The following is a 22,942-nucleotide window of genomic DNA, read 5'->3' on the forward strand; positions in this document are numbered from 1 at the left end:
TGGAATATGTGAACCCAGCAGTATGACATGACTGTTCCAGAAGTCAGAGTCTTAGGGTACATTAGCTGAACTCCAACCTAATAGGTACAAATCTGATAATATTCATTTATATTAGACCAGTATTATGTTTAATTCTGAGTACCATGTTTCAGGATCTTGTAAACAAGAATGCCTTCAGAGGAGGATATTCAGGAGGCTGAAATATCTAGAAAGTGCATCTATAAAAAGAAACAGCTGAAAGCACCGTTTCTAAGTTGAGGAAAAGATGATTTCAGAGGGACTAGACAGCTATTTTCAAATTTTTATCGTGTAGATAGATGTAGATAAGAATATTAGATTTCTGTTTCCAAAGAACCCTATGTATGGTAAGTACATACAGAAGGGAGAGTTTAGATCTTTATGTGGAGTTAGGGTCCTGGAGAGTAGACTGGACATTGGATGGTTAAATACTCAGCGGTGAGAGTTCTGAAATGCGAGAACATATGCAGTGGGGGAGGAGAAGTTAGGTGGGACTGAGCTTCATTTGCAGAGGGGATTTGGAAAAGAGAAACAATTCATTTGACACTGTTTTTATCGGCTCTTCGTACAAGGAAAACTAAGAACCCAAGGAAATAATATTTTTATTTTGCTGACTGACTTTGAGGGCATCGGGTGTTGTCATGGTCAATTTAAAAGTCACCTGTACCACTCAAAATGTGACTCTGAATACAAAGGAAATGCTTATCTCTAGCAGTCACTCGGTTTTCTTGGGTGGTTATTTAGCCAAAATACCAGGATAATAATTTAACGTTATTTATTCTGTATGTTTTGGTGTTTTTGAAACTGGTATGTTAAGTGAAATTGTGGTCACAATACTGTGATCCTGCTACAGGATTAAAATGGAGAATGGACTTGCTGAGTTTACTTCATATACTGTTTTGTAAAGGGAAAAAAAGATTGCCTGTTTTAGTTTATCAAATGATGCTGTGGATCAGTACTTCATGTTTCTTCCTTGTTATAATTCACTGGTTCAGGATAATTATGGGGCAAAGCCACCTTTCTTAAGGAAAAAATGAGTTCCAGAAGGTCTTAAATGTCTTAAAAAACTCTCTTTTAAGAAAAACACTACATGAGGTAAGTTAATGAAAAAAATTTGTATGACATACTATTTCACATATACTAGAAAATTACATATTTCAGAATTATGTTGTAAAGACAGAGGAAGGAATAATTAAATTCATAAACCAATAGTTTGGAAAGCTGGTGGTTGGTTGGTGCCTTTCCTTTCCACAACACTGTTTGCAAAGGAAGTGGATATTTTGAACTCAGCAATATTACAGAATTGCAAAATGGTTCTCTAAGTCTTAATGAGTCTTTACTCACCTGTTTCCCTGTTAAAAATAGAAGTTCTTGTTGACCTTCAAGGGGTGTGTGTGTGTGTGTGTGTTTGTGTGCATATGTATATGTATACTTAAATCTAGGTATAGCCCCATAAACTACATGAATATTCTCCTGCGATGAGCAGGATGAGGTTTACCTCCCAGTATATGTGTATTTTTAAATTAGATGGTTACCTGGTTTACTGATTGGCTACGCAGCTTTGCTCACTAGTTATTTTGAAAAATGGTGCTTTGCATGTGGTTGGCACTTAGTAGATATTTGAACGAATGAATTGAAACATCTAATAAATCCTAAAATTCAGAGATCTTTCCTAAATAGGTTGGTAGAAACTCTTGACTTCTCTAATCTAGTTAGTTGTCAATTTGGCCGGAAGATCAAGCTAGTGATTTAGTTGCCATGGTTGGCTACTTGACCTACCTGGATATATAGATTTAAGAGTTAAGGCTTTTCATTAAAATAGTTGGGTTGGCTATACTATTAATTGGCATTACATTTTATTTTTATTTTTTATTTTTTTTGCGGTACGCGGGCCTCTAACTGTTGTGGCCTCTTCCGTTGCGGAGCACAGGCTCCGGACGCGCAGGCTCAGCGGCCATGGCTCACGGGCCCAGCCGCTCCGCGGCATGTGGGATCTTCCCGGACCGGGGCACGAACCCGCGTCCCCTGCACCGGCAGGCGGGCTCTCAACCACTGCGCCACCAGGGAAGCCCTGGCATTACATTTTAAAATTCGGTTACATGTTGGATATAGTGCACTAACATGATATTTCAACTCTTTTCTCCATAGTTGTAGCAATATATGATTATACAAAAGACAAGGATGATGAGCTGTCATTTATGGAAGGTGCAATCATCTATGTAATAAAGAAGAACGATGATGGCTGGTATGAAGGAGTCTGCAATCGAGTGACTGGTCTGTTCCCTGGGAATTATGTTGAATCGATCATGCACTATACTGATTAAATTTTTGCTTTTAAAGTAGGTTCTTATTATCACTCAGTCATACTGTGGGACTATTACGGTTAACAGGATTGTCTTAAAATGTGCCCATATGTTCAGGACATGCTGTTTTATTGGTATAATTGAATGTCTACCTGTAAGCATAAATCTCTGCGGCAGTTGGTGTATTTATTGCTAAACAGCAATCTCTACAAGAGGCTGTCTGTCACTGATTGTGCTTATATACTTACTTACACATTGTTAACTTCATGACCAGCCTAAATATTCTGGGGGTGTGGGGTATAATATTTCACGAATCATGGTTCAGATTGTGCCATTACATGTTTCGGTGCAGCATGGTTACTAAACGCTCTGTCAGACTAATATTAAAATCAGAAAACTTAAATGCTGGTGCTGGTCACACTTTTTGTTTAGACTCTCTCATTCTTGAAATATACTGTTTGTTTAAAGCATGCATACAAATTTATGTGTTGAAATATACTTAACAAAATCCAAGATGCTTCCAATTTGTGTAATACTTTTACTTGGAGTACTCGTACTTAGGTCTCTCGAAATGAATTGAGTCTCTAAGATCTCCATGTGAAACAGACAGCTGGGTTACCTGTAGTCTTGTCATTTGTACTGAAGTTTTTTAATGAGTGAATTTGCATTATAAATTTTTTCCATTCATAAATACATAAGTGAACCAAAGGTTTTTGTCCTTTCCTTCACTGGTTTGCTTTAAAAAAATAAATAAAATAAAAGATACTGATTTATGGCAGAATTATGGTTCTATTTTCTCAATATATTAACTTGGAAAAAAAATTTTAGCCTTATCTCAACCTATCCCAACAGCAGTAGCTGATTTTTGTAGAATTTAAAATCTGAGATGGTTATTTACAAGTCAGTCTACTGAATTCCTTTTCTAAAGTAACTTTTTCAAAGCTAGGAAAATGTGTTGAAGTGCACATGCTGTAGGTAAAATTCTTAAGGATTGCTCTATCAGTCCTTTGGTTTTCCAGTGGACTGTGATATACTGGTTCAATGAAAGGAAATGATAATTATCTTTTACATATTTTTTTGGTAGAAGTGGATGCGATTGATTTTTGAATATGCACTATTTAACCCATTACCTGGCACTAGCAACATAAAAATATTTTAAAAATAAAATAATTGGGGGAAAAAAGGTGCACCATGTATTAATCATTGAACAGGGATATACCTGACCAACAGATTTGTATTGTCTTTTGACATAACTGAAATGCAACACGTGCACTTTGTGTGTCTCCCCTGAAATTAAGGGAGGGTTAGAGGGATGTTTTCTCTTCTTATCGTGTGTATTAATTCTCTATTGCCTAGGATATTAAAGTAGAGCACTCAGTTGTGGGTTTCTGTGTATTGAGGATCTGTTTGGATTTCAAATTACAGTTATGTACTGGGCATTACAGATAAACAGCATAGTAAATGGTAGGACTAGTGCAAAACGTTTATTTCTGAAAATTAAAGACCATTATTGTTACCAAATCAATGTGACTGTTGCATACGCATTTTGCCTTTGTTAATTTTAAACATGATTTCAGTATCACTATTGATCAGTTACCTTCTTCATTTTTTAGAGTGGACTGTTCTCTTAATTTTGTATATAACCTGTTGTCTAAATTTTATGTACAGTCTTTTATAATAAACCATTCTCCTATATGAAATTTTGGATACTGTTAAAATCTAACTAATGTGGATTGAAATGTAGACTTCACAGTTTTATGATCTTTACTCCTAGGTGAAACAAGATAAACCATTTGAATTTTAACATTGATTATTTATTTGTGTAATGGCTTTACATGTGGATATTAACCGTGTAAACAATACCACATATAACCATCAAGTACCGCGATTAGAGTTTACAGACTAGAATGACAGATTCAGATGGTTTAATTACATTTAAAAAGTTTTCTGAAAAACTTTGCCAATAAAAAAAAGTCCCATTAATAAGGTGGAAATGATTTTTTAAAATGATTTTTTGGTTATCTGCACATGAAGCAAAGTATACTTCACAAAAATTCTTTAGGCACAGTCTGGTAAAATAGCTGCCAGAAATAACAGAAAGAGTTGTCACTTATCTCTTGTGAGCACAATTTCCGAAAGTTGTATGAGGGCGTCTCTTTCTGGGGATGGTCGAAGTTTACTGATCTCTCTCACTGCTTCACGGCAGTACCGCTGCGCGAGGTAGGTTGTCTGCTGCACACCATCGCTCTACGGGACAAAATACAACAGAACAGATGCATGTCACCACTGGGATCAGCTCTGAAATTCCTGCTATATGAATTAAAACATACTTTTGAGATCCGGTTAGCGAAGAGCCGAACCGTGTTTCAAATGTTCTCTCTCCAACTCACAGAGCTTCCTCCACCCACTTCCTTTGGGCCCCTTTCTCAGACTGAAACACGTTTTTATTCTATTAGCATGCCAAGCAGTGAACTCATTAATATCAAGTAACCTGCTGTTTCCCCCTATTTTTCATTTAAGCATTAGAGTTTTTTAAGAAGTTCTACATATATTAAAATCTATACAGTAAAATTCCAAGTGAAAGTTAACACACATACAAGATAAATAAAAGTACAGAAGAGCTTTACGATGAAAAGCAACAGTTCCCTTCTTCCAAGGGCACCAGTTTTATCTGTTGGTTTTAATGTTTCAATTCGTAATTTTAGTTGTTATCTATTGCCTTTCTGCTAAGAAAGACAAGGATTTAGCCCACCCATACTGTCTCCTGATTTGACCCCTGACCGCTTGTCTTTAGTTCTAATACAGATTACTGCTGTCACATCATGTAGCATCGACTTCTGACCTCATCTTATAAGATGAGGATACCAGTGCTCCTTCTCTTTCCTCTATCTTTACACTAGAGATTTGCATTCCATCCTGTACCCATGTTTTTATGTTGGTTCTTTCTTTCTAAAAGCTAAACACTAATAAAATAATTACATTTACTATCTCCGTTATGTCAAAATGTTTACTGCAGAGTCGGGACATGTACTGTGATTTCATTTCCTTCCCCATGGCTCCCTCGGTCATTGAGAACAGAATATTCGTAGCATCATGGTTGAGAGGCCTCTGGTTTTCTGAACCAAGTGACACAAAATATGACTCAAAATATGACACATTTTAGTTTGCTTTGCCTTACTGTATGGAAGCTCACTTCTGAGTATAATTGCCGCCTCCTCTTCGTTACTTAGACTGACTGCTTTGTAGCCCTGCCGTACAGCTGCCATCACAGGATGACTTATCGTTGAACTCCGGTTCATTCCACTGGTTTTAGTACCCATGTCTTTCTCTTTCTGGTGTTTCCACGGTTTTGTTGCACATCAGCAAATAACTTACCCAGAATCTGTGTACTGGAAGTCAACTTTTGCGTTCTTCGTGTGACAGTGACATTGGCCTTCCCACTTAGTGGATGGTTTACTGGATACAGATTCTAGGTTGAAAATGTTTCCTCACCATTTGGACAGCCTTGCTCACTGCCCTCTAGAGTCCAGGGTTTCGCTGCACCCTGAGCCAGTACTGAACTTTTCCTTTTGTAGGTGACCACCTTTTTTCTGATTTTTGTTTTTTGAGTCTCTTCCTGAAATATTTGTTGCAGGATTGTACTGATCCTGTTAAGAGCCTTTCTCATTTTCTTCCACTGCTGTTTTCATTTTGAAGACTTCCTCAATGTCACATTCCAACACGTCTTCGGAGTTGGCTTTTCACATTCATTGAAAATTTCTCAGAGCTCGTTCTTATTCACTGTTTTTTAGAAAGTATTATCCTGTTCTTATTTGATGAATGCAGTATTTTTGAATCCCCCTCTTATTTTTCCTGAGTCTGTTTAACTTGGTTGGTCTCACTCTTTCATTCAGTGAGCTTTAATCAACTATTTAGCAATCCTACTAAATAAACCCAACTTGTCCATTCACACTTAGTGAGGGAATAGGGACTAGGTGCGCTGTGGCTGAACGGGAGCTCGAGTTTACAGGTCTTTGGAACATTCCTGTGGATTTGTCGCCTAAGTGCATTTCTGCCCAGGCTTGCTGGAACTTCGGTGTGTGGCGTTAAGAGCCACAGTTAATTTCCCTCTTTTCAGCCCCACTTCTCACTTTAGCCGTCAGTAACATCATTATTTCAGAAGCCATGACCACTCCCAGGTAGACTGCCTTCTTTATCAGCTCCTGCTGCCCTCACACTTTGAGTTTTTAATAGTACAGCCAAACTATCCTCTAAAAAGGTGGCAGCCATAGCACGTTATGATTAACCATATAAAGAGTGAAGGGGTTTTGCTTTGTGGAAATTTAAAAAATCTCAAAGGTAATTACGTGGAATTCTTTCAAGTATTTGACTAATGACAGATCTCAGACCACAACTGCTTACTAAAAATTGCTCACTCTCTCTCATTCACGAGACCTATTAGCTCCAGACGGCTCATTCGCAAAATACAGTGATCCAAACGGAAAATGTGCAAAAAGACCCGGCTTCCACAGAAAAGTTCTGAGGATACGTGGCGCTATATTTGAAATAAGCTTATAGCCCCTGAAGGTTAAAGTTTAATTTGCTATGTTGGTTTAAATTTCTTTCAAAGGTACCGTTTCTTTATTCGCACATTTACCGCAGTTTATGTAGGATGGACGAGGAAAGCCCAGTTTCCTAGGGCTCGGACAGGAGGGGAGTCTGGTGACGGGAGGGCAGGGGAGCTGCTGTGGTGGACGCGGGGGAGACTGGCTGCAAACCAACAGGCCTTACCCCTGACTGCACGTAGGAACCCCTTAGAGCTTCCCCCAAATGTTAGCATCCAAGCCCCACCCAGGGCCAATTACATTAGAATGGGAAGACTTCTAGAAGAAAAATGCATAATATAACTTTTTCCTTCTCAGTTTCTGCCAAATCAAGAATTGATCAAACTTGGTCTTGTGTCAAAAATTCGTTACGTTATCTGTTTAAAGAACTCTTCTGCCACACGGTACCTGCTGTTGCCTTTCTTCTTTTTGAAATCCTCTCACCTGTAATACGTATTGTCTCGCTCTGTCCACATCTCCTGGTGAACTGAACCGTCTCATTATCATAGCATTCATTTCTGGGAACTAACCAGAAAGAAAGAAAATCTATTTAATGCTCTTGGGAGAAATCAAATGTTCAAACACTAGTACGTAAAAACAGGTAAAAAATCCACGAAAGTGATTAAATGTTTAAATGATGGGGGCGGGGGAGCAGTAAACTAGCGACTAGAAGCAGCAGAGCTAAGAGGACGCCCGTTGCCGGGTCCAGGGACGAGCTGGTGCACAAGAGGGGCAGCCGGTGACCCATGTTCCCTCCACTGTTCTGTTCTATCGTTGGTCCAGGGCCGAGTCAGAGAGAGAGGAGGAGCAAGAGTTCACCCCTTCAATCTCCCTACTGGCTTCTCCTATGGACCTCAAGCTTCAGGGGCTACTGGGCCTCTGCCCTGAGGTTTCTCATGAAGTAGCGGTGGGGCCGCCCAGGTGCTGCTGGGCCTGCTGGTCTCTGCTGACAAATTAGAACCACTGGCCTAAGAAGAAGGTGGGCACTCTGCTTTCAGTTCGAAACCCAGCGACAGCCGCAGGCTGCCAAGGTCTCTGAGCAGAGGGAGTCACGGGCAGAGCTCTGCGCGGCGGCCCGTGGAGGGGGCGCGGGCAGCGCTGCTCGCCACCCGCCGGCCCTGGACTCACGGGAGCCGGCGTCATAGTTTTAAAAACTCTTCAGTCATTTCTAATATGCAGCCAAGGTTGAGAACCATCGAATTAGAGGAGACAGAGGTAGAAGCAGCAGTCGGGTTACTGTAGTAAATTCTAAAGACCAGCGGTAAGCTGATGGCCGTAAGAGGGAAAACAGAAAACAGGTACAAGATGCATTGAAGACAAAATCTATATTCTACAGTACTTAGCAACAAGGTAGGAGAACTGTCACCACGATGGGACTTGGGAAGCCAGGACACCAAATCACTTCACTGTCTAGCCTGGAGCTCTCGTCCTGGTGCTGCCACAGCTGAGCTCCTCAGCCTTCTCATCTGTGTTAGGAAGGGGCTGAGCTACCTGGTCAGAAATCTCTTCGTTCTACCAGCTTATGGGTCCATGAAATAAGAGGTTAAGAGGGGTCTGGTTCTGGCTGCAGCAGTGCTCGCAGCAGCTGCCAGTGCTTCCCTGGCAGTGAGCCCGAGGGAGGAAAGCGGTTGTGGTCCTGTAGCCACCGCCTCGGTATTAGTAATCCTAGAAGGAAAAATAGGGCACAGAGAGAAAAGTCTCAACTAGATGATGGCAAATGAGGAATTAAGAATGTTCCTTTCAGAGCAACGTGCGTGTCCAAACAAAGCAGAGGCTCCTAGTAACATCCTTATGAAATTTACAGAGCCGGCAACTGGTCAGTTCTTAAATGAAAACCAGTAATTAGTTTTAGGTACTGGCCTTTTAAGAATAAAAATTGAAGTTTCATAGGAAACAAATCAGGAAAGCTCAAATCAATTTTACTGGTCAAAAGTCAAATCAAGTAGACATTGGTCTTAGTTTCTTAATACCACATTTCAAAATTGGATTTCTAGAAGGCTGTATATCCTCAAAAGCTAATGTGATACTGTCCTGGGCATCTGGTAAAATTACCATTTTTAGGGTAGATGAGCTTTTTCTGCAGCACCAACAACGATGGTAAAATGTGCTGACTGGGTGGTTTCTCTGATTCCTTTTACTATAAAAAGCACCGAGAAAGCAAAATTTGAAAAAAAGAATTTTTTTTTGTTCATTGAGTGTGACTACATCCTTCCTTTAACACACGTAGTGTGTGCAATCTTAATGTGCAAATACCAATATCAAACTCTTCCCTGAGGCAATCCACTGTCCCCAAAACGTGCGAGAAGAAATGAGAAACGTGGCCTGCGTGAAGATCTGCTGAGAAAGAAAGTTCCCGTCGGCCTAGGCTCTGATCTGATGAGTAGGAAAATCACCTGTGGGTGAATCAGAGTCCAACTGTGAAGTCTGTCCATAAACTTACGACAAAGGCGACTGGTAAACCGTAGTGAGCTTGTGAGTCAAGCAGAACGTGGGCGAGTCTAAGGCCCCGACAGTCACGGCGAGCAGCCCGTGCGGCTGGGGCGGGGCCGGCGCTGGTGGCAGCAGCGGAAGCTCGACTCCAGGCCGACGGACCGCAGAAGGGAGGGGGGAGCTTTTAAAGGGCGTCTGGGAACTAATGGAAGGAACCTCACCCAAAGAAAGAAAACACTTCCATTTGGTTTCTGAAGATCTTGAAATCCAACCTCTATTCTTTAAAGGTTTACTTTAACATAAGGTTTTTGTTTTTATAGACAGTATGTGTACACATATACATGGCAGGACAGTCATCTCGGGGACCTCCCCAGAAATACAGAAGCTTTTCTTACATCCCCTGTTGTCAAGAAACCCCTTCAGAGAGAGGTCAGAAATAGTGAATTCCAGACAGAGGGAGTTTCTATCAACAGACTCCAATTTCAAGACAACCCAGCATGCCAAATGAAAGAGGGCAAGGGGTTTCCCAAGGTTGCTTGTCTTGGTCCAGTGAAACTCCATGTTCATAAGCAGCAAAGGTCAAAGACTGATTTATCTAATCTGCAAACGAAACTCACCTACCTATGGAGAAAGATGACAGACATCTTGCCACTACTCCACTAAACGGGCAGGTTAAGGACAAATACTGCCGGCCGACACTGAGACTCCTCGAGTGTCATCAGTGCCTTTTCAGGGCGGGACCAGCCAGTCCTCTGCTCTGGGCCGCCTCCCAGGCCCAGGCCCATGGGGCGCTTGCGCTGGTCCCCGCGAGCAGAGGCAGTAACACTGCGGCGTGTGGTGAAACGACACTGGTCTTTGAAGACATGGAGTGTTTAATTGCCTGTTGTGCCGTTTACCAGAGAGGTTTCATTCTGGCCAAGTTTTGAGCATCACTTTCTTACTTGTAGAAGGCACATAATACCTACCACAAAAAGGAGTTGTGAGAGCAGAGTTAACAAACAAAAGAATCCTTTGCAAATTATGAAAACAATGCATTTTCATTAAATGGAGACATTGCACATTCTCTCATGTTATTTCTGGAACTTGTGTTACCCCAAATCAATCTTAGCTCCAACATCTTGACAAATTTCTGACCAAGAACCTAATTTTTGACAGTATAATCTGTTGTAGAGCCTAAACTTGATGTTTTAGTTGAAAAGAAGTTAGACGTATCTGACCTAACTTTTGGCCCATGCGCCGCGAAGACAGAACAATCAGTCTGCTTAGGAAACAAGTCCTGTCCAGAGCCGCGTCCCGCTTGGCCTTATTTGTGTCCCTTTTCTAAGGCTGCACGATGTGCCTTTTAACTCCTTTTCCTACTGCCTTCTGGACCGACAGGAAAAGCGCCGTCTGGGGAGGGTGAGTGTGTGCCTTGTGATGCTGGGATTTCCCAGTGATACACACAGAACTGCGGTTTGGGACGCTGGAAGCTTTTGTTTGTTCCTTTTCCTTGCCTTTTTAAACCATCCCTGTTTAATCTCTTGTGCATAACTGACAAGTCAATCTGTAGGAGCGGCCCATCCCCCCGGCTTTGCCCCTCCGTGTCTGAACACAGAATTAGTCATACTCCTTTGTGTAGAGAAAAGCAAATGCATTTCTTTTGAAATATGTTCCTGGTAAAACACAATCAGAAGAGGCAAACATTCTCAGTCATCTTAAAATTGAAGCAGGACTCAGCTGTTAACTTAGTATTGCGGGGCTCATGACAATTATTTATACTTGTAAAGATTTCTATCAGCACAGCCCCCACGGCTTTTTAGTAGATGCAGGCTTCTTCAGGGAAAGGTGCCTTCCTCAGGCATCCTGATAACCCCAGGGCTGCAGCAGCTCGGTGCACTCGGCCCGGCTTGTTTTCCTTATTCACATTTCCTCACCAGGGCCTGGGGAACAGACTCATGTCTGCAGCTGTGCACACGGCAGCCAGCGCCTTGTCTTCTGAATCTGGGGATGCCTTACATTTACGTGGCTCGTGGATCCTCTGCTTTTTTGTGGGTTAATGGTAAAAAAAAAAAAAAAAAGAAAGAAAAAAAAAAAGTCCCTCACACATGCTTTACTGCACACAAGGGGATTTAACAGATTTCTGCCAGAACGTGGCACACGTATGAATACTCTTCTCGGGTTCTGGGTGGGCGAGTCAGTCTGTGTGGGAGAAAGGAACCACTCCTGGCAGCCCTTGCACTTTTCACCTCTGCCTCAGTGCCCTGAGAGGCTGCCCGGAGCCTGGTCACCAGCATCTCCATTCCCTGCCCTCGTCCCTCGGTTGACGGCTGTCTGCTACTGGGCCGCCCAAGGGAAGCGGCCCAGCCCCCAAGCATCAGCCTCCTCTGAGGGTCACCCTGTTTACGGCTCCACTAGACAGTGACTAAAAGATGACCTCTCCTTTCTTGCACCAGCAACTGATTGAAAGCAAGTTTTCTGTAATATCAAAATGGCATCATCGAGGTCTATGGAAGACATGATTTATCTTTGTAAATTTTGAGAAAGAATAGAGGCAAAATCTTCAGAAGACTAAAAGTTACAAAATTTTAGATCAAAGAGCTAATTTCTGATTTCATGGCATGGCGATGACCGTTTTACTGCTTTGCTCAATAACAAATTAAATACTACTAAGATGAAAATCTATTAAAAAGCTGTCCAAATACCAGCTAATGCCCTACTTCTTTCAAAGAGCGTCTGGCACAGCCAGAAGCAGCGTGGCCAGGGGCCAAAGCAGGCTCTGGAAACGTCTGCCTTGCAAGTCACCGCAGCATCTCTGAAGCTTCTCCTTAGCTTTTCATCCATATTAAGGAGAATATGAAGGTAGCTTAACTTATTTCCTTAATTGACAGCCCCTCAACCTGGAGAAAGGAGGAATTATGTGGTTCTAGTGCATTCCACTGACTTCTTGACACTTTTGAGGCAATGGCTGAGGCTCTCTGAGAGCAGCAAACAGTCCCATTAAACTTCTAGAACTGGAGAATTTCTCAGGCTTGGAGGCCTTCCTGTGCCTGTTTAAGGGGCTCTGTGAGGCAAAGCCAAAGTCCAGCTGTACCATCGAGATGTAGACACCATCTGCCTTGTCAGTGCCCAGAACACACGGAAAGAGTCACAGTGCTTCCTGACATGCACACGGCGCTTAAGTTACATAGTATGTCCGTGAGCATCATCTCACTTAATCCTCACAATGACCCTGGGAGGAAGGCTGTCATCTTCTCAATGTTACAGATAAGGAAACGGACAGCGTTTAGACGTGGAATGACTGGCCTGGACACCTCAGTCCTGGAACTAGGATCAAATCTAGAGCTGTGGTCTCTTAGAAATGCTTTCCATCTCCTCCTCATCTAACCTTCCCATCAGCCATGCCTGGCAGGTCCTGGTCCTGCAGGGCTTCTCAGCAATGTGTCCAAGGGAGTTCACAAAACCTACCTGCTGGGACTTCCCTGGTGGCACAGAGGTTAGGAATCCGCCTGCCGATGTAGGGGGACACAGGTTCGAACCCTGGTCCAGGAAGATCCCACATGCCACGGAGCAACTAAGCCTGTGAGCCACAACTACTGAGCCCGTGTGCCACAACTACTGAAGCCCGCGCGCCTAGAGCCCGTGCTCCGCAACGAGAAGCCACCACACCACAACAAAGAGTAGCCCTGCTCGCCGCAACTAGAGAAAGCCTGCGCACACAGCAACGAAAACCCAACTCGGCCCCCAAAAAGCCCAGAAAACCTACCTGCTGACAAGCAAACAAGACGGGACCGGTGGCTAGCCCGAGCTTCAGGTCGGCCGAGGTCGGCTTGCCCATCCGGTCGGAACACGAGGTGAAGTCCAGGACGTCATCTATTAGCTGCAAAGGGAGAAAGGGCTGTCACAAGCACCACCATCCCAGTGTCCCCGCCACCTGCCCGCTGGACCAAGAGGCCACACTCTTACAAAGCAGCGGACCAACCTGAAAAGCGAGTCCCACGTTTTTTCCGTATTGATAGGCAATTTCATGCACCGCTGGGTCAGGGCATCCCAGGACCGAGACCTGAAACAGAGGATCCTGAGATAGGCCGCTGGCAGGGCGGCAGCCTCGGGGCGGCAGTCATGCCTCCTTCCTCTTAGAAAAGAGGCAGTGAGGCTGGATTACGTGCAGTCAGGGGAGACTGCTACCAGGAGACCAAACACGTACAGCGTACCTGTGTTCCAAACGTTCGTAATAAAAGGATTTCAGCCTCAGATTGTTTTCTTAAACGTTAAGAAAACTCTCCTTTTCCCCCTTCTTTCACAGGAGAAGCCATCTTTCCCACCGCTTAGGAAAAACCGAGTTACAACTAGACCAGTTCTGCTGGCCAGCCTTTTTGACATGCAAATGAAAGAGACTCCAGTATTTGAAATACTGGCTTCCAGCACTCAGCAAACCTCGCCCAAATGTTGGCATTATTTTTATTTTTCTACTGACTTACCCTTGTTTTAGGGATAGATATCTAATCTGATCTAATTGTACACAGGATGTTGCCATGTTTATTTCCCCACTTGTAGTCCTTTCTTATAATAATTTTTGGTGATTTCACTTAATTCTGAAATGCTATTATTTCTTGATGTGTCTGTAATAGCCTCAAGTCTCATGCCCCTGTTCCTACTGTTTCCATATTTCTCTCACAAGAAGAGCCTTTTTTCCCCCCTTTCCAGTGGGGGAGAAATAGGACTTCTAAGTCGTCTGTGAAACTCCAAAAAACCCAGCTGGCACCGGCCACTCAGTACATTTCCCGCTGCTCTGCTAAGCGTGCAAAGCGGGCCCGGCCACATTTCAAGAGAACAGAGATGGTCAAAACCAAAATGGGGTGGGAGGGGGGAGGAGAGGGAAGGTCTGCACTGACCCCCGAGAGAGCCAGACGGTGCTCTTCTGGCCCGCACAGTCACCACGTGGCCTTTGTGTGTCACTGAGCCTTTCTGCGCTTCAGTTTCCTCACCTGTAAAACGCAGGCTCTTAAGTGCCTACTGCAGAGGGTTGCTGTGAGGAATACACGTGACGCTACCTGTCAACCCTCAGCACGGTGCCGGGCGGCTAGTTATAACCCCGCGTGTCTGCTGAGGCTGTGAACAGTCCTCCTCGCCCTCCACTGGACGCGGAAACAGGGGCCTGCGGAGTCCAGGCACCTCTGCTGCAGCCAGAGCACAGAACCTGCTCAGCCCTGAGAAGGTTTCCGAGGACTGAATGAAGCCTATGCCCGTATAACGTTTGGCCACATCCTCGATAACAAAGCACACGTCATAAAAGGCCAGGCGGCTCCTCACTTGAGTGAATAATAAACTCAACTGCTTTCAACAGCAAAGACCTTACCACCGGCAGGCACTGACCCACAGGCTCTAGGGAGGGATCTATGAGACCACCCAGGAGACAGTGTAGAAATTTTGAAAGAAGAAATGCATCGACTTGTCTGAGAGAATGAGTATACGGCAAGGCTTGGGCAGCCTGGGATACGCTGAGCTCAGAACACAATGACACCCCCTTCCCGGCAGAAATAACTCATAAAGCAATTCTGTAGACAGGGTAATGCTGTTTCCTCAACACAAAGCAAGCAGCACAGAAATACAAACTTCCTTCCTGAGAAGTCAAAGATTTTTAAAAACTCCATTCTATTTCTAAACTCAAAGAATTAAAATTTATGGAGTATATATGATGAGCACTTTACATTATCTTAGTTAAATTTCACAACATCCCATAAATGTCTCCTCTGCGGTTGACGACAGTAAAAGCTAACAAGCACTGAACACGCTCTATGGGCTGGGCGCTATTCTGATTTCTCCCATTTTCACTCACTGAGGAGGCAGCTGCTGAGACACAGAGGGGACCAGACACTGCAGGACAAGGAGACACTGCAGGACAAGGAGACGGTGGAGTCAGGACTGAGCCCAGGAGGTCTCCTCCAGAGACTCTTTTTCATCACTCGGCTACACTGCTTCCAATGGGCCTCAAAGTCAAGGCTCAGAGAGGCCAAGTCACGTGGCCCGGGACGCATAAAGCCTTGAGGCCTGCCTGCGCTGCCCGCTGCAGCTCACAGGCACGGACACAGAAGCCCGCTACTCCTCAGCGGGCAGCTTCCGGCCCCCAGGCTGGGAAGGGACATTTCTGCTCCATGTCCACCAGTGCAGAGCAAAGAGCACCCCTCACCCCTGCAGAGGCCTGCTCCCCCGACCCAGGTGAGGACTGTCTGGATCTGTCCTACCCAACAAGGAAAGGCAGAGACAATGCAACCCCCAAAACAGCAAAGAGGTGTGCTGACGGAAATGAATGCTTCTGTCCTCAGCATCACAGAGGTGCCTCACACCTCTCTGGAGAAGGGTGGAGAACAAAGAGTGATTCGGTGAAAGAAAGCAGAGCTCAGCTAACTGTTCTGTTTGAAGCAGGCCCACAGCCAGGCCACGTGGTGCACACGTGCATCTTCGCGGGGAAGGTCCACACCTTTCAGGAGACTCTCCTACCCTTGCCTCAAAGAGGTCAGAGAGTCCTGTTTACACTGGCAGAGGCACAGCACTTGACATTTATCAAGTATCTCTAAAGTCTTTAAAGGGTGTGCTTATACCACTATAAGAGTTAATATACATACTGTGGTATTATTTATTAAAAATAATGGAGGGACTTCCCTGGTGGTGTAGTAGTTAAGAATCCGCCACCAATGCAGGGGACATGGGTTCGATCCCTGGTCCGGGAAGATCCCACATGCTACAGAGCAACTAAGCCTGTGCACCATAACTACCGAGCCTGTGCTCTAGAGCCCACGAGCCACAGCTACTGACCCTGTGCGCCTCGAGCCCGTGCTCCACGACAAGAGAAGCTACCGCAACGAGAAGCCCGCGCACCGCAACGAAGAGTAGCCCCTGCTCGCCACAACTAGAGAAAGCCGGCGCGCAGCAACGACGACCCAACACAGCCAAAATAAATAAATTAATGAAAAGATAATGATAATAAATAAATAAAAATAATGGAGATTATTGGAGCTCCATCATTATGTAAAAAATATCAAAACAGGTTGTTGTCAGAAACCAGCGGAAAATATTGTGAGAAAACCTTTTCAGCATGGTCATCACAGATGATGGGCTAATATTCTTAACAGATAAAGAGCTCTTTAAAACTCAGAGGGAAAAAAGACCAACCACCCATTAGAAAAATGGGCAAAAGATATGAGTAGACAATTCACAAAAATTAAAGACATAAAAACGGCCCTTAAGGATCTTAAAAGGAGTTCCACTTCACTCAGAAAGGAGAGATGTAAATTAAAACCCCACTGTAATGCCATTTCTCATCTATCAGATGGTCAAATATTAAAGTCTGAGGCCACGTTCAGTTAGTGTGGCTGTAGGGAAACAGGCAAGACCTGCCCCTAAACTGCCGGTGGAAACGCATACACACAGCCCTCATGGAGGGACGTTTGATAGATTCTAACAAAACCACATACACCGTTACTTTCAAACAGAGCCCAAAGGCACACCTCTAACAACACAAAAATACATCTGCATACCTTAGTCACTGCAGTGTTATTTGTAGTTATATCAGAAATCGGGATGTCCGTATATAGGAATGCTGAGTAAACCATGCCATGTCCACACGGTGGGATACAATGCAGCTGTTTAAAAAGAAGAGTCTACAAATCGGCATGGACTGACATCCATTGTATACTGTTAACTGCAGAAAGCAAATGCAGAAGCAACACAGAAAGCAGTAGAGTATAATACTGATTTTTGTCGTAAGAAAGAAGGGGAAATAACATACACGTATGTGCTCATTTGTGTAAAAAGAAACACAGGAAGGAGGAAGCAAACACTAAGGAGACTGGTGACTCCCAGGGTGGGTGGAAAGGATCGGGCAGGGCCAGGGAGAAAGGGATGAGTGGGCAGTCACCTCTTGTACACTTGACTTCCGGAGCCACGTTAATGCTTCACACGCTAGAAACAACCATCACCTCGAAACCAAAGCATGAAATCAGTCAGAATGGAAGGGAATCCCTAAAATGGAATAAAAAGGAACCGAACTATATATTTCAAATAATAAAAAACCACTGCAGCGAGACAGGGAGAAAGGTAAATTTTGAACACAGAACTTTGACAATGTTATTCTCAAGCTAAAGACAAAAGGAACTATAGATACTGAACTACTAGGTTTTTTCACAGAGATATGAGCCATCAATTTTTAACCCCCTATGGTATATTCTAGGATTGAGCAAATAAATATGTTGCGGAGAATGGGGTCCACGTTTCTTACTTTTGGGGAAGGAAGTTACAAGTATGGAAAGACAGAATGTTGGTATAAATCATGAAACCTATAATATGATAACAATATGGTACCTCAGGGGTTTGAATAAACACAGATGGATAGAGAAAGACATAGTTATACACATATCCACATACGGAGATTATACACACACAAATTCCCTAGCTCTGTCCACTGGGAGAGCCTAGGAACAATGATACCCAGTGTCCAGGTCTTGGTTTCCATTCTGCACCAAAAGGAACCAGCGCCCCTTGGAGAAATGATGGATCCCAGCGCTGGGGAGGACAAGACAAGCTTGGAAAATCTCCTGCCAGAAATTAAGGAAGTACTGAAAGAATGACAGGGACAGATTAAAAGGACACAGGAGTCAGTTTAAAGGGCCTTTCCCATTGGCCAAATATGGGACAACTGAGCATTAAAATAACAGTAATGGTTATAATCCATAGACTAAAATAGAACCCAAGAGTCCATATAGATAAGCTCTTCCTTAGAATAAAATACCAAGTCTACTGTAGAAGTGATGTGCAGAAGAAATGATGGAATTAAACTGTCATTTGGCAACTGTCTCAGGAAAGAATCACAAATAGATGTTAAAACCAGAGTCAGAGTTTGATATGAAACAGAACCATTTACATAATCTCAAAATACTTCCCCCAAATAGGGAAAAAGAGTAAACTTAAATGGAAGAACCTGGTAGACATGACCTTAATCAAGTGATCAAAAAGAACATACCGGTAACAGGACAAAGGGACATGGTGCACCTGGCCTCCCCATGTGATGACCTGACGGGACAGCACTGCTTCTGTTGTGTGCCTGCCCCACGTTCACAACCTGGACCCCATCTTGAGAAATACCACACAAACCCAACCTGAGGGGCTCAACAGCATAACTGGCCTGTACTCTTCAAGATACGAAGGTGATATAAGGACAAAGAAAGACTGAGAAACTGTTCCAGATTAGAAGAGACTAAAGATTCAGGACAGAGAGAGGAGCAAGATGGCGGAGGAGGAAGACGTGGAGCTCACCTTCCCCCACAAACACATAAAAATACACTAACATGTGGAACAATTCTCACCGGAAACCAACTGCAAACTAGCATAAGATTTCATATACAACTAAAGCTACAAAAAAAGATCTCTACGTACCTGCATAGGCCAAAAAATAAAGAGGCATCAGGATGAAACTGGTGCCCCTGGGAGGGATGGTGAAGGAGGAGAGGTCCACAAAGGCAGGCCCTCACCCTGGGGAGCCCCCCGTCTGCTGGGAGGTCCACTGGGACAGACAGAGGGGCCGGAGGTGCCTGGACTCTGCTCGTGAGGAGTGCCTGTGTACGGGCTTACTAGCAATCACAGCCAAAACGGGCACCGACACCTGCCACCTCACCGCACTTCCCAGTCCAAAACACACGCCAGACGGGGCTACTAGTATAAACAGCAGCTAGGCACTGAATCTCAGGAAGACAGGGGTGGACAGGTCCTGGAAGAGGACTTGGTCTAGTTGCACAGAGACAGCCAGGAGGGCCTGGTGCGTGGTCCAGGTCGAACCTCAGAGCCCACTGTCTGTGTGCACATAGCAGGGGCAGGTCCGTCAGTGGTGGACTTGGTATGCAGACTTAGTGCACACACCAGGTGATGCCACAGAAATGCTCGTCTTGGGTGGACAGCCCCTGGGGAGGAGTATGCAGCAATGTGTTCCCCAGCGGCGATGCTCTGGTTTGCCTGCCCCACACCACAGCTTGGAGCCAGTTCTGGGGCCAACAGGTCCTGGGAGAGGCAGTCCAAGTCCCAGGCAGCGGTACAGCCACCTGCAGCCACAAAGCACCAGCCCACTCCACACCACAGCCTAGCACTAGGTCTGGGAAAAACACAACAGAGAAAGGGACATGACCTTGGGTTGCTTCTGGGCAGAGGTGCAGATGCCTGCACTGGTGGCGCATAGTTTCATGGTGGCCACATGGGCCTCACTTGCTTCAGCACTCACCTCCTTTGGAACAGAGCACACTCTCAAGTGCAACAGAGCCTTACTGAACCCAACCCTTAGGGCACCTACTCCAACACCTGGGGAACAGTCCTTGCCCCTGATAGGGCTGTGACAGCCACAGAGCAAAGAGGAGGCCCCGCCCAACTTCCAGTGCAGGCTCTGGTCACCACAACACCAATCACACCCCTTATCAAGGGGATAATAGCCAGCACACTCTGAGGAAAGACATGACTGGCATCCACACCAAAAACAGGCCTCACACCAAAAATACTGGACTCACAGTCTACATAGGGACACTCCCACATAAAAGCACCCCTTGAAGACCACAGCAGACATCTGATTCTCCTAAATTCGTAGAAACAGAGACAGTTAAGTAAAATTGAAAAAGCAGAGGAATTACTCCCAAAAGAACAAGAGAAATACCCTGAAAAAAGCAACCAATAAAACAGAGCTCACCAGTCTACTAGACCCTGAGTTCAAAAAGGAAGTAATAAAAATGCTAAAGGTGGGCTTCCCTGGTGGCGCAGTGGTTGAGAATCCGCCTGCCGATGCAGGAGACACGGGTTCGTGCCCTGGTCCGGGAAGATCCCACATGCCGCGGAGCAACTAAGCCCGTGAGCCATGGCCGCTAGGCCTGCGCGTCCGGAGCCTGTGCTCCGCAACGGGAGAGGCCACAGCAGTGAGAGGCCCGCATACCGCAAAAAAAAAAAAAAAAAAAAAAAAAAAAAAAAAATGCTAAAGGAGTTAAGAAAAACTATTGAAAGAAATACAGATCACCATAACAAGGAACTAGAAACTGTAAAAAGGGACCAATCAAAATTAGACACATCATTTATCAAGATAAAAAACAATCTAGAAGCAGACTAAATAACACAGAACAAATATGTGATCTGGAAGACAGAATAATGGATATCACCCAATCAGAACAGCACACAGAAAGACAAATGAAAAAAAATGAAAGCAACATATGAGATCTATGGGATAATATAAAGCATGCCAACCTATGCATAATAGGGGTTCCCGAAGGAGAAGAGAGAGAGAAGGGGACCAAAAATGCATTTCAAAAAATTATGGCTGAAAACTTCCCAAACCCAAAGAAGGAAATAGATAGCCACGAACAGGAAACGCAAATAATCCCAAACAAGATGAACCCAAACAGACCTACAACAAAACATATCACAATTAAAATGGCAAAGTTAAAGAGAGAATTCTGAAGGCAGCAAGAGAAAAACAGAGTCAGTAACAAGGGAACCCCCATATAAGGCTATCAGCTGATTTCTCTGCAGAATCTTTGCAGGCCAGAAGGGAGTGACATGATATATTCAAAGTCCTGAGAGGGAAAATTCACAATCTAGGGTACTTTAATCAGCAAGATTATCATTTAAAATAGAAGGAGAGAGAATGAATTTTTCAGACAAGCAAAAACTAAAAGCTAATCAATACCAAACCTACCCTAAAAGAAATACTGAAAGCCCTTCTCTAAATAGAAAAGAAGCAATAATCTATAGAAAAGAGAAAAAGATAACAGGAAAGGCAAATATATAAAAGGACTGAAGATCACTTAAACAAGACAGCACACAGATTAAAAAACAATCAAAAATTTTGTAAAAATGATTATAACTACAATTAATAGCAAAACGATGAACATGAAGATGTAAAACAGGACATCAAAATTACAAAATGTGGGAGACAGGAGTAAAAAAAATGTAGATCTTTCAGAATGTATTTGAACCTATCAGTCTAAAGTAAGTAGATATTGTTATGAGTCTACATACTTGAACACCAGGGTAACCACAAATCAGAAACATATAACATATTCACAAAAACCAAAAAAGGAACTTAAGCTTAATACAAAAGAAAACCATGAAACCACAAAAGGAAAAACAAAAAGAAGAAATTATCAGAAAGAACTACAAAATCAACTGGAAAACAAGGTTTAAAATGGTAATAAATACATACTTGTCAATAATTACTTTAGTCAATGGACTAAATGCTCCAATCAAGTCACAGAATGGCAGAATGGATAAAAATAATACCCAAAAACCTACAATATACTTCCTACAAGAGACTCACTTCAGGGCGAAAGACACACAGATTCAAAATGAGGGGATGAAAAAAGACATTCCATACAAATGGGAAGGACAAGAAAGAAGGCATAGCAATATTCAAATTAAATAAAACAGGCTTTAAAACAAAGTACATAAAGAAAGACATTATATAATGATAAAGGGATCAATACAAGAGGATATTACAGTTGCTAACATATATCCACCCTATATAGGAGCACCTAAATACATAAAACAAATACTAACAGACATAAAGGGAGAAATTGACAGGAATACAGTAATAGGAGACTTTAACACCCCAATGACATCAATGGACAGATCTTTCAGACAGAAAATCAATGAGGCAACAGAGGTCCTAAATCACACAATAGACCAGTTGAACTTAATTGATATCTACAGGACACTGCATCTAAAAAAACCCAGAATACACATTCTTCTCAAGCATGCATGGAACATTCTCCAGGAACAGACCACATACCAGGACACAAGATAAGCCTCAACAAACTTAAGAGGACAGAAATTATTTCAAGCATCTTTTCTGGCCACGTTATGAAACTAGAAATCAACCACAGAAAGAAAAAAGGGGGGAAAAATGAACACATGGAGACTAAACAACATGCTGCTGAAAAACCAATGAGCCAATGATGAAATCAAAGAGGAAATCAGAAGATGCCTCAAGACAAACAAAACTGAAAACACAACCTTACAAAAATCTACAGGATGCAACAAAAGCAGTTCTTAGAGGGAAGTTCATAGTGATACAGGCCTTCCTGAAGAAATAAGAAAAATCTCAACCTAAATTACCACCTAAAATAATTAGAAAAAGAACAAACAAAATCCAAAGTCAGCAGAAGAAAAGAAATATAAAGATCAGAGAAGAAAAAAATAAAATAGAGATTAAAATATCAATAGGAACTTCCCTGGTGGAGCAGTGGTTAAGAATCCATCTACCAGGGCTTCCCTGGTGGCGCAGTGGTTGAGAGTCCACCTGCCGATGCAGGGGACACAGGTTTGTGACCTGGTCTGGGAGGATCCCACGTGTCGTGGAGCGGCTGGGCCCATGAGCCATGGCCACTGAGCCTGTGCGTCCAGAGCCTGTGCTCCGCAACGGGAGAGGCCACCACAGTGAGAGGCCCGTGTACCGCCGAAAAAAAAAAAAAGAAAAAAGAATCCATCTACCAATGCAGGGGACATGGGTTCGAGCCCTGGTCTGGGAAGATCCCACATGCTATGAAGCAACTAAGCCTGTGCTCCAGAACTACTGAGCCTGCGCTCTAGAGCCCACGAGGCACAACTACT

The 22,942-nt window shown here is 43.7% G+C and overlaps 2 protein-coding genes across 13 annotated transcripts in view; one reads left to right on the forward strand and one right to left on the reverse strand.

Annotated features, from left to right (window-relative positions):
• The window catches only part of ABI1 (abl interactor 1), a 96,947-nt gene extending 93,105 nt beyond the window's left edge, over window positions 1–3,842 (forward strand). For all 9 annotated transcript variants that reach the window (XM_059056698.2, XM_059056702.2, XM_059056699.2 and 6 more), the window contains one exon: window positions 2,167–3,842. In XM_059056698.2, the coding sequence (XP_058912681.1) occupies window positions 2,167–2,342 (176 nt within the window). In that variant the 3' untranslated portion in view covers window positions 2,343–3,842. The remainder of the gene's footprint in view (window positions 1–2,166) is intronic.
• PDSS1 (decaprenyl diphosphate synthase subunit 1) overlaps window positions 3,401–22,942 on the reverse strand; it is a 55,680-nt gene continuing 36,138 nt past the window's right edge. For 2 of the 4 annotated variants that reach the window (XR_010839889.1, XM_067030300.1), the window contains exons 8-11: window positions 13,293–13,373; window positions 13,077–13,190; window positions 7,349–7,429; window positions 3,401–4,568 (exon numbers count right to left, since the gene is read on the reverse strand). Coding sequence is in view for 3 of the 4 variants with exons in the window: in XM_067030300.1 (XP_066886401.1) it covers window positions 4,428–4,568; window positions 7,349–7,429; window positions 13,077–13,190; window positions 13,293–13,373 (417 nt within the window). In the remaining variant the exon portion in view is untranslated. Of the gene's footprint in view, window positions 4,569–7,348; window positions 7,430–10,191; window positions 10,296–13,076; window positions 13,191–13,292; window positions 13,374–22,942 lie in introns of those variants that run through there. The other 2 variants (XM_067030301.1, XM_067030302.1) reach the window with 2 other exon arrangements.

Source organism: Kogia breviceps, chromosome 3, assembly GCF_026419965.1.
Source record: "Kogia breviceps isolate mKogBre1 chromosome 3, mKogBre1 haplotype 1, whole genome shotgun sequence".
NCBI lineage: Eukaryota > Metazoa > Chordata > Mammalia > Artiodactyla > Physeteridae > Kogia > Kogia breviceps.